A 13,115-nucleotide genomic window follows, 5' to 3' on the forward strand; every position below is an offset into this window, starting at 1 on the left:
GACTCTCCGGAGTCAGAAAGATGATGATAACTGAGCGTTTGAGAAACAGTCGGCATAAAGAATGTGCACGGCATCAGCAGACAACATTCTTACTTTGAGAGATCATTGTTTTCATGTTCAAGGAATATGTAAACGGATTTGAACAAACAGGTTTACTAAGTAACCCTGAAAACTTTGCTGAGCAGAACTTCACCAGTTCAAGTTCCACCTTTAAGAGAGATGAGGAGTTCTTACATAAAAGGTCACCTGAACTTCTTAGACCTTCAACAGATCGCAAGTAGCAAACACAGATTCATCTTAAACAAGTACCTAATCGCTTCTTAGAAGCTCAGTGGAGGAAATTTACTGAAGCTGTGTCTCTCTCAGAAAAGGAAAAAGAAAAAAACACAATATGATTCAAAGAAACACACCTGTACTTTGTCTTTGTCATTTCATCCAACGAAAACCTCACTGATTCATGTCAAATTCTACAGAAAACCGTCAATGTCAGCTTTTTTTATATACTGTAGCATATATAGAGCGTATGGCCAACCAAAGTGCTTTACAGTAAAAAAAAAAATCCTCATCAATAAAAATAATAAACATTAAAATAAGACGGATAAAATGTAAGTCTTAATATCCCTCATGCAATGAAACATAGAATGAAGATTCCTCAGAAGGGGCCTTTAATGGCAAGTAAACCTGCACATCGTCAGCGAAGCAGTGAAAAGGAAGATTGTACTTCCTGAATATCGACCCCAGGGGTAGCAGGGAGAACAGTAGAGGGCCCAGAACTGACCCCTGGGGAACCCCACAGGTCGGAAGGAAACTGCCCCAACTGCACACAGTAGAATTTAAACCTGCCCAACGCATTGCCTTTAAGATCATCAGAAGATCTTTAAAAACTTTTAAAAGAGCAGTTTCTGTGAAGAGGTTTAAAACCCGATTGAAACAACTGAGCAATGTTGGCCTGTTTCAAAAATTGTTGTTGTTGGTTAAAAAAAAACTTTCTCTAAAACTTTAGAAATAAAAGGGAGTTTAGAAATTGGCCTGAAATTAGACAGCACCGATGGATCCAAATGTTTTTCTTTAAAAGGGGCTGCACCGTGGCACGTTTAAAGGAGGAAGGAACTTATCCAGAGCTGAGAGACATATTAAAGGTAAAAGTCCCAACTGAGCACAGAACCTTTCTAAGCAAACAAGATGGAATGCTGTCAGATGGACAATTAGCTGGATGTAGGTGTTCAACAATTTCAGCGAGTGTATAATGTGAAACAGGCCCAAACTGGTGAAGACAGCTGAGCTTGCTGTAGGAACTGAGGGGTCCTCAGCAGGCTGAGACAGTGGGAACCTAACAGCAGAAAAACTGCAAAAAAATCCTGCCACAGTGCAGAAGAAGGTTTAACAGAAACAGAATCACAGGGATTCACTAAAAGGAACCTGAGGTTTATGAGCATTTTTGGAGATAAGTGAGGAAAAATATTCAGGTTTAGCAGCTTTAATGGCCTGCTGATAAAGGGTAAGACAATCACGCAGGAGATTCCGATATATTTGGAGGTTGTCCTTTTTCCACTTTCTCCCGCCTGTCTACAAGCACATCTGAGCGCAGGAGTGGACTCGTTCTGCCAAGGCTCAGTCTGAGGCTTAATGCTCTTTACAGTCATTGGTGCAATGGAGTCTAAAACCTTTGTACAGAGCGAATCAAACCTTGTCATACAGACATCCACATTGAGGTCAACAAAGTCATCCTAGGAATAAGAGTCGTCACCATACATATGGGATGCGGGGGTCGTTTAAAAAAAACAACCTCCTGAGTGGTCTAATCCCTGAACAAGAAAGGTGGAGGTGGCATGCTGTGATTACATCTGATATATGTGTAGACTACAAGTCAGATACAAGTCTCTATTTGCTAAATGAGTAACTCAAAACATCCCTGCAGTGGAAAAAACAACAAATGTAAAGCCTTGTCTACACATGTTTAGTCATCTCACCTGCAGCACAGCGTCTACTAGGGTTGTGAAACAGAAAGTTGACACAAAAATCTTACACATTTGAAACCTCTTTCCTTAATTCCTGCATGTTTAAAGGAGAATAATTATTTTTTTTAGCCACGTTCCCTATTTACGATGATTTAACTGTTAATTCAATTTTGATCCAGTGATATTATTTGTCTCATGTTAAAACAAGATTACATCGAACAAATGCATGTTGGAGGGAGTGTGGGAAAGAGTCTGCAGACCACACACATATATTTTGGAAGTGCCCATATTGGACAACTTTTGGAGGGAGATATTAGACTTATTGGACAAAGTATTTTTTTTACTATACCCACTAATAGCTATCGAAGGAATGAGCAGGAAAAAGATATACCTGCTGCATATATTGTTGGCAGCAGCCAAGAAGGCAATAACCCTGGACATGCTTAAAAAAGACTCCCCAACATTAGACACATTTCAGTCAGTAGTTCAAAGAATTTATACAATGGAAAAAATAACATTTATGGTGAGACTGCAAAATGCACAATTTACAGACCGATGGGCACCTTGGTTTGAAGTGGTGGAAGAATGGGGGAAGAATGGTGATAGGCAGCTGGGAAAAATCTATATCTTACAATTTACATGTCAGGTGACTTACTGGTGATGAGATGGGAGTACGGGGCTGCTGTTGTCCTGTGTTGATTCTGGTGTACGTTACCTTTTTATAGCCTCTTGGGCTTTTTCATCTAATTGTTTTTTTTTATTGGGTAACTAATTATAAACACACAAACTGGCTGTTTGAGGAAAAGAATGGTCTATTTTATATCTTGTTCTTTTTAGTATTGCTGTTATCATCAAGTAAAATATAAAAGAAAAAAAAAGAGATTGTGTAACATCTGGAACATGTGTTCCAGATTCAGGTGTGTGATATTATGAAAATGTTGCTCAATAAACATAACATTGAAAAAAAAACAGGAGTACAGCGCCATCTAGTGGTAAAGCTCTGACTACGCAGTTACTGGTGGACTTAATACTGTACGTCCCTGAAATAATTATGTAATTTGTTATCAGCATTCAGGTGTCTCTTACATAATTCACATGTGTAATTGTCTTGTAATTTTATTCTCGTGTCACTGCATGTTTGCATTTTTGTACTTTTTCGAAAAGTGCCTAAAAAGAGGTTTAACGAAGGCAGAATTGATTAGATGAAGCAAATGCAGAAATTACAACGCAATGTGATGTCTGATTTAACTGAATGAAAGGGGAAAAAAATACAGTAAGGTGTAAATTTCTATATTTCTGAACCATTGTATGATCAAATACTTATGTTCCTTTGCACATATTTCTTTGTACAGATTTCCTATGTTATACAAACATTAGTTTCTGGTTCTGGTTGAGAACCTCTAATAAAGACATGTTTTGGACAGATTCCTTTGTGGATCACAGGAAGGAGGACAGAGAGCAGAGGAGGCAAGGAGGCTTAAATAAGACAACGAGGCTTAAATAAGACAACGTAAATGTGCTTCCTCATACCTGACACTCTCATTGCAACAGATCTAGCTCGATTCTCCAACCACCCTTCGACAGATGGTTGTTTCACAAAAAAATCCTTATATTTCTGGTTATTAACTCATTCCTCTGATCAATTCTATTTTAGTTAAAGTCAATTCATTCTATTTGCATAATTGCAGGTAGGTACTTCACCTGGAACGTGCACAAAAAGTCTGCAATAAAAGTCAAACAAACCAAAAAAAAAAGATACAATTCAGTCCAGTTATATTTCTGTTCGGTGCAGTTTATTTTAATTCATCATACATATGTGTTAGTGTGACAGATTTAATTATATGTGGCAGCAGTGCTGCATGTTTAGAAAAAAAAAAAACAACAACTTTCTAGTCATGGACTCATCGACTTACTATCAGGAACTGAGGGGGAGTCAGGAAGTAACCGCTCTGTCGGACTTGAATATTGCTTCACACAATAAATCACTGTTCAGACCACGCTGCAGCGCCCACTTGTTGCTTCTGAGGCCTCGGTGTGCACAAAAAGCTGTGGGCTGTACGTTTCATGAGTCAGTCAACAGGTGGCAGTGCACGACTGCAGCGTGGACAGACAAAGAGCCACTGCAACAAGTCAAACCAGCAGGTTTAGAGCCCAGATGACTGTGACAGATACAGAGCTAAAAACCAACTGTGATGTAAATTCCCCTTATCTAAAGTATACCACATAATATGTGATGGTAAATGCTTCTGAAAGGCTGGAAAGTCTGATATTTCTGCCTGTAAGAGAAGTAGCTGAAGATGTTCTTCAACCCCTGATATGGGAAGTGTGATTGATCTGGTCAAATTCTAGATTTGTAGTTCTCGAGACCGGTCTTGGTCTCAACACTGGTCTCAAGACCACTTTTTCGTGGTCTTGGAATTGGATAATTGAGATGCCATTGCACACACCAAGGTGACAGAATCTTCTGATCACCAGTTCTTTGGTGTAATTCGCCTACTATAATGGTAAATAATGCGATTTCAAGTCAATAATTGTGTGTATCTTTAATATTTAAATTCACGTTTCATCTACAAATTAAATACAATTTAAATCAGTAACATTTACTATTCATTAGACTTTCCTGAGGTGGAGGGGGTGTTGGAGGCTGGTTATTTTGTTAGATGACTTTGGGACTAGTAAATAGTCGTGTCAATCCTTAAAAGCGCTTGAGTCAATCCTCAAATAGTGTAGACATAGCGGTAGTGCAGTCGCCGCACATATTTGATCTCAGCTAATTTATGAAAACATTTATAGTGAGTTCGCACATAAGACGTTCACTGCCTCTGTGTTATTGTGCTGCAGTTGAATACAACCTCATATGTAAACTAAGCAGCTGAACCAGGATGGTGCTGATGTTCTTCAACTCATGCAAGATGACAAAATATGAGTTTATTTTTTGGTCTCGGTCTTGAGCTGAACTAGTCTTGGTCTTGACTTGGTCTGTCTTGGTCTTGGTCTGTCTTGGTCTTGATACTCTCTGGTCTTGGTAGTGTCTTGGTCTTGGTTTAGGCGGTCTTCAATACTCTATCAAGTTCTTGTTAAAAACAAAAAGACAATTGTCTTCAACTGCATTCCCACCGGTGATCCGTCTACAGCCATTATGGACTTTTTTTGTTTTTTTTACCTCTGAGCATAAAGTGGTTATGTATCGGCTGAATCACAGCTCAGGCTTTATACCAATCTCTGATATCTTACTCATAGCCCTTATAATTGAAATATCTGGGGGATCATTAGCATTTAGCTTTACTTTACTCTCCACTGACGCAACACTGAACTCCACTAGAGCTACACTTTAGTTCAGTAGCACACCATCCTCGAGTTTATTTAAGACATGGAGCTATATCTATATGATTGAAGCTAACTTCAGTTAAACACGATTCATCGAGTGTGGACAAATCAGTGTTTTTCCAGGTTAATTAAATACTGCTGCTGAACAGGGCGTGGCCACTAATTCACTGAATCTCACACTTGAACGTCAAGAGTCACTGTTGTGTAAGACTGCTGACGCATGAAAGGGGATAAAGTCCATTTACTGTAACACTAATGTGGGACATTGGTCAGTAGCCCAAGTCTCTTCCAACCTGCAATGAGCAAATATTGACCATTTAATCGCCATTCCTCGCATTCTTTAGTTTACTCAGTAGCTTTATGAAGTGGTTTGATGTGCTCATTTTCTGCAAATGATGGTGAATATTCACTTCTGCTACCGTGGTGAGGTTGAGCAAAAACACCCAAAAAATGCTTTGTGACACATAATAAAGTTAATTTTTCTTTTATTGCAAACCAAACATGGTCACATAAACAATTTTACAATTTACAGTACATTTAACATGGATTATTACATATACATACTTAGTCTTTAGTCTTTTGTTGTTGATGTTTTGTTCTGTTCAATATACATTAAAACTAGTACACATAACTCCAAATATACAAACAAACTTAAATACCGTCAAACTGCAAACTTACAGCAATATTAAAGTGGAATGTTCGTTTCGATGCTGGCGGCCCGTCTGCAGGCCGCCGTTACGTCGGTGAGAGGCGGATGGAAGCCTACGTGAGGGGGATGCACTTTTCAAGCAAAACTACAGAAAACACCTCTCAAAAAAACACCCCTCTCATCCTCACCTAGCAGCAGTGCTCCTTTTTCCATCTCCCTATCAGCGTTAATGTGCAAATGAAGGCTTGAAACATCATTTGAGTCCCTATGTCTCACATGTTCGCGACGGAACAGGTGTACTCGTCTAGTGCTACATCCTTCCACTCTGAAAAGTCCATTTAAATAAAATAGAATAAGACATCTCCTTCCACCTGGAGTCAAGTGGATGTAACTGGAATATTAATGTTTGACACAGGCGGAAAAACAAATGATGTGAGTTCTGATGGAGAGGAAAAAAAAAAGAAAATTCAAGACACCTTTGAGAGAAATAAAATGCCCCTCCCCCTCTGTAACATTCATCTTCTAGTCGCTCCCTTTTGATACAAAGAAAGAAAATGAGAAGAAACTAAAGCACCAAAATGAATGCCATCTCCGAGCTACTTCTCCAGACCCGACAGATGGGGCCCCCGGGTGGGATTATACCTTTTGCTACATGGATGAGCATGGAAATCTTTCCGGGGCTGGAAAAGTACGGCCTAGCCGTCTTCTTCTGATAAACGCTGGAAGTTTTGTGTGTGCTTGTCAGTTGTGTCTTCAGGATTGAGGGGAGCTAGTAAGCTGCCTGAGCTATGTGCAAAAAGACCTCCGCTTGAAAAAGGGTTCTATGTTGGTGTGTCAAGCTGGAACTAGTCGTTATTTACGCCGGACATCCCTTTGTAGCGAGTATTTAAACTGCATTCAAGAGACGGAGAAAACATGGCAAGTACACATGTGGGTGAAGAGCTCTCGCTGGGTGGGGGGGGTCACGATGCAAGTCCGTGGACATGGCACATCTCGTGTCCAGTAGGTCTGAACTGGTTTTTTCCACATTAAGTGCCTGTAGTTAGATCCTATAGGTAGGAGTCCATAGACGGGGCGTAGGAGAAGCCCACGAAGGCCTCAGCTGCCTCTTTGATGCTGGCGGTGAAGAGGGTGCTGTCTGGGGAGCAGCCAATGGAGCCGGGAACCGGCTCATCCGTGAACTCTGGATCAAAGTGCCGCAAGTCGTTGGGTCCCGTCTGCAGGAGGGAGGGAGGGAGGGAGAGAGAGAGGGAGAGAGAGAGAGAGGGAGACGAGTAGGGATTAGCCAGGCTTTGCTGTACCTTGCCTTAATTGGAAATGTTCTAATTCACGGGGAGGATGTTCCATGCATTTCATCAAGTTACATAAACACATATCAAAGGGTGAATATGTGGATTTGGGCACGTATAAATAAGGAAATCAGCACTTAATAGAAGCAGAAGTCTTTAATGAAAGCAGCTTACCACATTGGGGTTGAAGGGAGGCGTGATTTTCTTGGCATTGAGGTCATCCCAGTTGATGGGGGAGAAGAATATGTGGTTCTTAATTTCATTCTGGAAAAAGGAACAGAAGGTCAATATAACTACTAACTACTAATAACTACTATAACTACTATAACTACTACTACTAATAACTACTACGGACTGCTCCCCCATCCCACTCTACGTTACATTAACGTAAAAATTCCAATCCTGTAACTTTTGCACAGACTCATATCCGGCAATTTACAAACCTCATTGTACATTTCTGTCTATACTTTTTACCTATCCTAAGTTCCTAAGTCACTTTTGTACAGACTCACCCGGCACTTTAAAACCTCATTTTGTACATTTCCGGTCTACATTTTATTTTACTGTTTATACTTTTTATTGTTTATACTTTCTATTGTTTATACATTTCATTTAATTTTATCTCGTACATACTGCTCTTATAATTGTATTGTGTTGCACCAATCACCATAACAAATTCCTCGTGTGAAAACTTGACAATAAACCCTTTTCTGATTCTGATTCTGATTCTGATTCTAACCAATGACATATATGTAGACAAGAAGATGTGAAGTCACAAAGGATTGCACGAGCACTTACAAAGTCCTCTGTGCAGCCCAGCCTCTTGGTGCGGTCTTTCTGCAGCAGGCCTTCCAGCAGGTGTCTGGCCGCGTTGGAGATGTTGGGCTTCAGCTGCAGCGGCTTGTTCAGGATGTTGTCGTACATCTCTGCCGTGTTGCGGCTGTAGAACGGAGGCTGGGGAGGGTCAAAGTAACCGATCAATCACCCGGCAACCAACAAGCATTCAAGTATAGAAAGTAAAATAAGAAAATAATAAGTAATTAAATGCTGGTTAATGATGGTTGACTTACCAGGCCGTACAGCATCTCGTAGAGAACAGCTCCTAAACACCACCAGTCTACCGTCCGGTCGTACGGCTGCTTGTGTAGCACCTCGGGAGCCAAGTACTGTAACGGGGTTGACAAGAAAAGTAGGTCACATTTCAAAGAGTGCCCCCAAAAAGAAAAAGAAAAACAAGGGATCAATGACTAATTCTCTGGTTACCTCAGGTGTGCCGCAGAAAGTCGACGTGGTTCCATTAGGTTCGATGTTCTCCTTGCACAGACCGAAATCTGTGAGAATGATGTGTCCCTGGGAGTCCAGCAGGATGTTCTCTGGCTTCAGGTCTCTGTAGACAATGTTCAGGGAGTGCAGGTACCCCAGGGCGCTGGCGATCTCAGCGGCGTAGAACCTGGCCCTGGGCTCCAGGAAGCAGCGCTCTCGCTGCAGGTGGTAGAACAACTAAAACAGAGCAAAAAACACAAGAAGAAAGATATTACTGAAACAGGTCACTTTAAAGTAAATCACACCATGAGTTATGCTCTGTCCTGAAATGACAGTGTCAAAAGGGTAAGAACAGATGTAGGAAATTAATAGAAGAGAGACCAATAATAAAAAAAAGAGACAGAGGGAGAGAGAGAGGAAACCGGATGGGAGGAAATAAAAAGGCAGGAAGACGACGGCTTAAAAGGTTCGACGAGGGAAGACAGATGAAATGAGAGCCAAAGGTGGGGAGGGAAAGAGAGAGATCAGCAGGATGGAGGGGAAGAAAGGATCAAGGAAAGAAAAAGAGCAAATGTGCTCTGCTTCCTGATGAGGTCCATATTTAATCAGCACTGTCTTTGCTCATGCAACAATCACAGGAAATTGGCTCGATTAGACACACACACACAGACACACACACACACACACACACACACACACACACACAGTCTCAATGGCGCTGCTAATTTTGGCCCACAAGTTTCTGACACTGTCCCAGCCCACATCATGATTTCCTGAGTGGTGTTTCCTTCAGCGAAAAAAAAAGAAAGAAAAAGAAACCAGAGCGACAGCTTCTATTCTGCTTCTCATGACAGGATTTCCCCTCTGTCTGTCTCTGTTTCGGCCTCATCTTTGCGTCTCATTTCTGGCACCCTTTTCTTCCTATGAAAACTTAATCAGCCGTCTCTGAGACTGTACTCCTTTAACTCCTCTTTTCCTCTGTCATTGTTCCATCCCCCCTCCTCATCACTTCTCAGCTACTTTCTCTCCAGGCGTCGTTTCAGTAAAAATAAACTCACCTCGCCTCCGTTGATATAGTCCAGGACGAAGTAGAGTTTATCCGCCGTTTGGAAGGAGTAGTGCAGGCCCACTAAGAATGGATGCTTGACATTCTTCAGCAGCACATTCCTCTCTGACATGATGTGCTTCTCCTGCAAAGGAAACAAGAAAAACCAGGGTTAGACAGGTTAAGAGGACATACTTCTTGGTATGTGTTTCTAGTTGCACTCATGTCTCCATGCACTCATAATGTACCTCTTTCTTCTTGAGAATGGCCTTCTTCTGTAATACTTTCACAGCATAAAACTGGTCATCTGTGCGATGGCGTGCAAGCAGCACCTTCCCGAAGCTGCCCTTGCCGATCACTTTGAGGAAGTGGAAATCGCTGGGTTTTGCTGAGGGATTGGACGACGGGCCGAGGTTGATCTGTTGGGATGGACTGGGCTGTAAGTGAAAAGAAAACAACAGAAAGTTAGTGATGAAGTGCTTGGCACATTAGCTAAGGATTTTTCAGTGCATTTCTCCTGCACATGTTTAAGTGTAAACAAACATACGGGAGGAGAAGGGTTGGCGTTCATGAGCTCGGCCTCTTGTGGAGGACTCAGGTTGAGAATCGACTGAACTTCAGGACTGGAAGAAAAAAGGAGAAATAAAAGAGTTTGAGCTTGAGAGTCGGTGACTACAAAGAAAAGTATCCTCAGTTTGCTTTCTGATGTGAATCAGCTGATCCGGGAGTGACATCAATACACAAAGTTTCCCATGAGGACAAATAACTCAGTTATGCTCGTGTTTCCCAATGTTTGTCCTCTGGTGAAAAAAAAAAAAAAAAGAACAATAACATGAGTCAGACTCACTGCTTGCAGACGTAGGAGTTGGTGGCGAGCCTCTGAATGAAGTCGTTCAGACCCATCCTCCTTTGTTTCATGAAAGCTGCAGAGCAAAAACCAAAACAGAGGAGAAAAAAAAAGACATGAATAAACTAGAAGAAAACAGATGACAAGGGATCTTTTGAAAATATCCAGTCTTTGAGCATACCAGTGACTAAGGCCACCAGGCCTCTGCTTTTTGAGTAAGTCAGCACGGGTTTCTCTGTCTCTGTTTTGACCGTCATGATGAGTTCGACAGCAGCTCTTCTCTCATCAGCTGCCAAGAGCAAAATGTAGCTCAGGAGTTTGGCCTCCTGGTTTATAAAGAGGTGTAGAGGAGGGGAGGTGGGAGGAGCCCGCTCAGTGGGCGTGATCCTCTGCGAGTTTTAAGTAAAAGGCTTGTGAGAAAGTGATCGACCCGGTTTCCGACCAATGGGCGGCCGTTGCGCTCCCGGCGCGTCACAGCCGCACCTTCTGGTGCCTGCGTCAAAAACCCAGGGCCATGGGGCAGTGGAAGATTTCTATTTGCACATATATGTTTGTGCAACTCCACGACAAATTTACCAAGCGCCACATGCGTCACAACACTGGATGTTGTCTCATTTCCAGTCTCAATGGCAACAAAAAATACTTATCCTTATACACAGTAATGGGACGTATTTCTCCATTATTGTACACTTGAGTGCAGATGAAATGAAGCTGGGGGAGGCTGTCCTAGAGGCTCGAGACTGTTCCTCAATCATCTGATAAAAGTTTTCACACCAGTCTCCAATTCTCAGGACCCTGCCCGGTATTGAAGTCCAGAACAAATAATTTGATAGCCTCCTCACTAAGCCTATCAACTTCACTGCTTGGCTGCCTCTCCATTCAAGAGGGCCCGGGAGTGACGCAGGCCCCCCTCCATGGAGGCAGGGAGGCCAGGAGGGAAGGAGGGAGGGAGGGAGAGCCCGAGGAGAGGGAGGCCCCATGCCAAGAAAAGCCGCCGGTAGTGGAAAAGTACAGAGTGAACCTCTTGAATAAAGCCTGAAATACGGTTCTGCGTTAAATCGACGCAGACCCTACGCCGTAGGCCTGCGTTAGTGTAACGCAGAACCATAAATCAGCCTTAAGCCTATATCCAGTTTAAGATCGTCGGGAAAAGGGCTGATACGCATCCTGAAGGAGATGGGACAAAATTCTCCCCGAAGCGGTTTCACAGTGATAATAATTAAGTGGATTAAGCAGCAAACCTGCGCTGTACTTTCACGGATGCCCCTCTTGCAGACCGGACAGGCTGAGTTATATAAGACTTATTAAGTCACCTGGTTCCAGTTTGATCTCTCAGTGGGACGAGATATGTAAGACGATATCGCCGGTGAAGAGCCAAGCCAATTTAAATTGTTCTTGGATCACCGCGCTTAAGAGAGAGTGAAATAAACACCGCAGTTTTCATAAGATTCAATGACATAATGAGAAGTCCGATGGAAACAGTATAAGACAACAGCTGAAGAGAAATATGAGCCAAATCATCACATTTTGCAAGAAAAAAAACCGCACACAAATGCCTTAGTTCTACAATGCCTCGTCCAGACACCAAACACAACAAACCGCTCAGCTCTGCAGAAGTTCTTGTTATGAAAGTCTGCAGCTCCTGAGTTCAACAGTTCAGTTCAGTTCAGGGTTTCTGGGTGAGCTACTCCTGAACTCACCACACCAGGACAACTTTCATAGCGCCTGCAAAGTCTGCCTCTGATTTATTGCTTTTAAAAGAAAAATCAAGATAGAAAAAGATTCAGGATTTGCTGTTGTCGTTTTATAGCAGAAAATAACAAAACTTCAACATGAAAAGGCTGGTTTATGCAGAAAAACGGTGAGAGAACGACGGGAGTATGAGAAATCTCTGAATCAGTTAAATCCTCAAACGATTATTGCATTAAAAAAAACACACAGTCTATACTTACATGTCAAAGCGGTCGTTTTGTCTTTCATAAGGATGCTTTAATTCCCAAATCACAACCAGGAGACTGGATGCGGGCTCTTCGAGTAAGGAGGTAATCGAACTACACTACATTTCACTTTTGGAGTCCTTATTCCCCCCGCCTTTCTTTTTTTTCCCTTTTTCCTTTTTTTTAAGGCGGAGACGTCCCGCCTCTGTTTCCTTCCACCCCACAGTTGTGCGTTTCATGGAGAGTTGCCTGACTTTTCCCAAGGGCGGGGTGGACGCGGCTTTCACAAGCTTAATTCGAGGGCTGCCATTCAAAATGTAGAATTATTATTATTATTATTATTATTATTATTATTATTATTATTATTATTATTATTATTATTATTATTATTATTATTATTATATTTCATAATTTAATTCATTTTCATTTATTTATTTATTCAAACAGGTTAAAACAAAAACAAAATAATCAGAATGCATAAAATGTATATACCGAGAAAAAAACAAAAAAAAACAAAGAACAACAAAGAAAACCATAAGCAAAACAAAGCAAATTAAAGAGACAAATCTATATGTAGATAAATATGTCCTGTTTGAAAAGGTGTAGGATGAAGTTTAAAAAAACTTTTCTAGTCCTACCCCTTCTAATGTTCTGTTTTTACCGTTTCTTCATTTCACACAACTTCAAAAGAAAAGCATAAAAGAAAATAAAAAGTGGAACAGCTGAGCAAGCAACTTTGGTCATTGGCTGTCAGTTCATGTGTCAATTAACCCTGTACAGGATTAAACGTGTATAGAAAA

General features: G+C 41.5%; 1 protein-coding gene across 2 annotated transcripts; it reads right to left on the reverse strand.

Annotated features, from left to right (window-relative positions):
- Window positions 1-5,753: 5,753 nt before the first annotated feature.
- sgk1 (serum/glucocorticoid regulated kinase 1) lies at window positions 5,754-12,461 on the reverse strand. Of its 2 annotated transcripts, none has more exons than XM_061707433.1 (10): window positions 12,331-12,461; window positions 10,379-10,454; window positions 10,079-10,154; window positions 9,780-9,968; window positions 9,545-9,676; window positions 8,487-8,723; window positions 8,294-8,389; window positions 8,022-8,177; window positions 7,398-7,487; window positions 5,754-7,151 (listed from the first exon to the last, which is right to left on the reverse strand). In XM_061707433.1, the coding sequence occupies exons 1-10, from the start codon at window positions 12,356-12,358 to the stop codon at window positions 6,984-6,986; spliced, it is 1,248 nt and encodes a 415-aa protein (XP_061563417.1). In that variant the 5' UTR covers window positions 12,359-12,461; the 3' UTR covers window positions 5,754-6,983. The 2 variants fall into 2 exon arrangements, with proteins under 2 accessions (XP_061563417.1, XP_061563415.1); XM_061707431.1 differs by lacking the exon at window positions 12,331-12,461 and adding an exon at window positions 10,560-11,099.
- Window positions 12,462-13,115: the final 654 nt, after the last annotated feature.

This window comes from Cololabis saira, chromosome 18 (assembly GCF_033807715.1).
Source record: "Cololabis saira isolate AMF1-May2022 chromosome 18, fColSai1.1, whole genome shotgun sequence".
In the NCBI taxonomy this organism is placed as follows: Eukaryota; Metazoa; Chordata; class Actinopteri; order Beloniformes; family Belonidae; genus Cololabis; species Cololabis saira.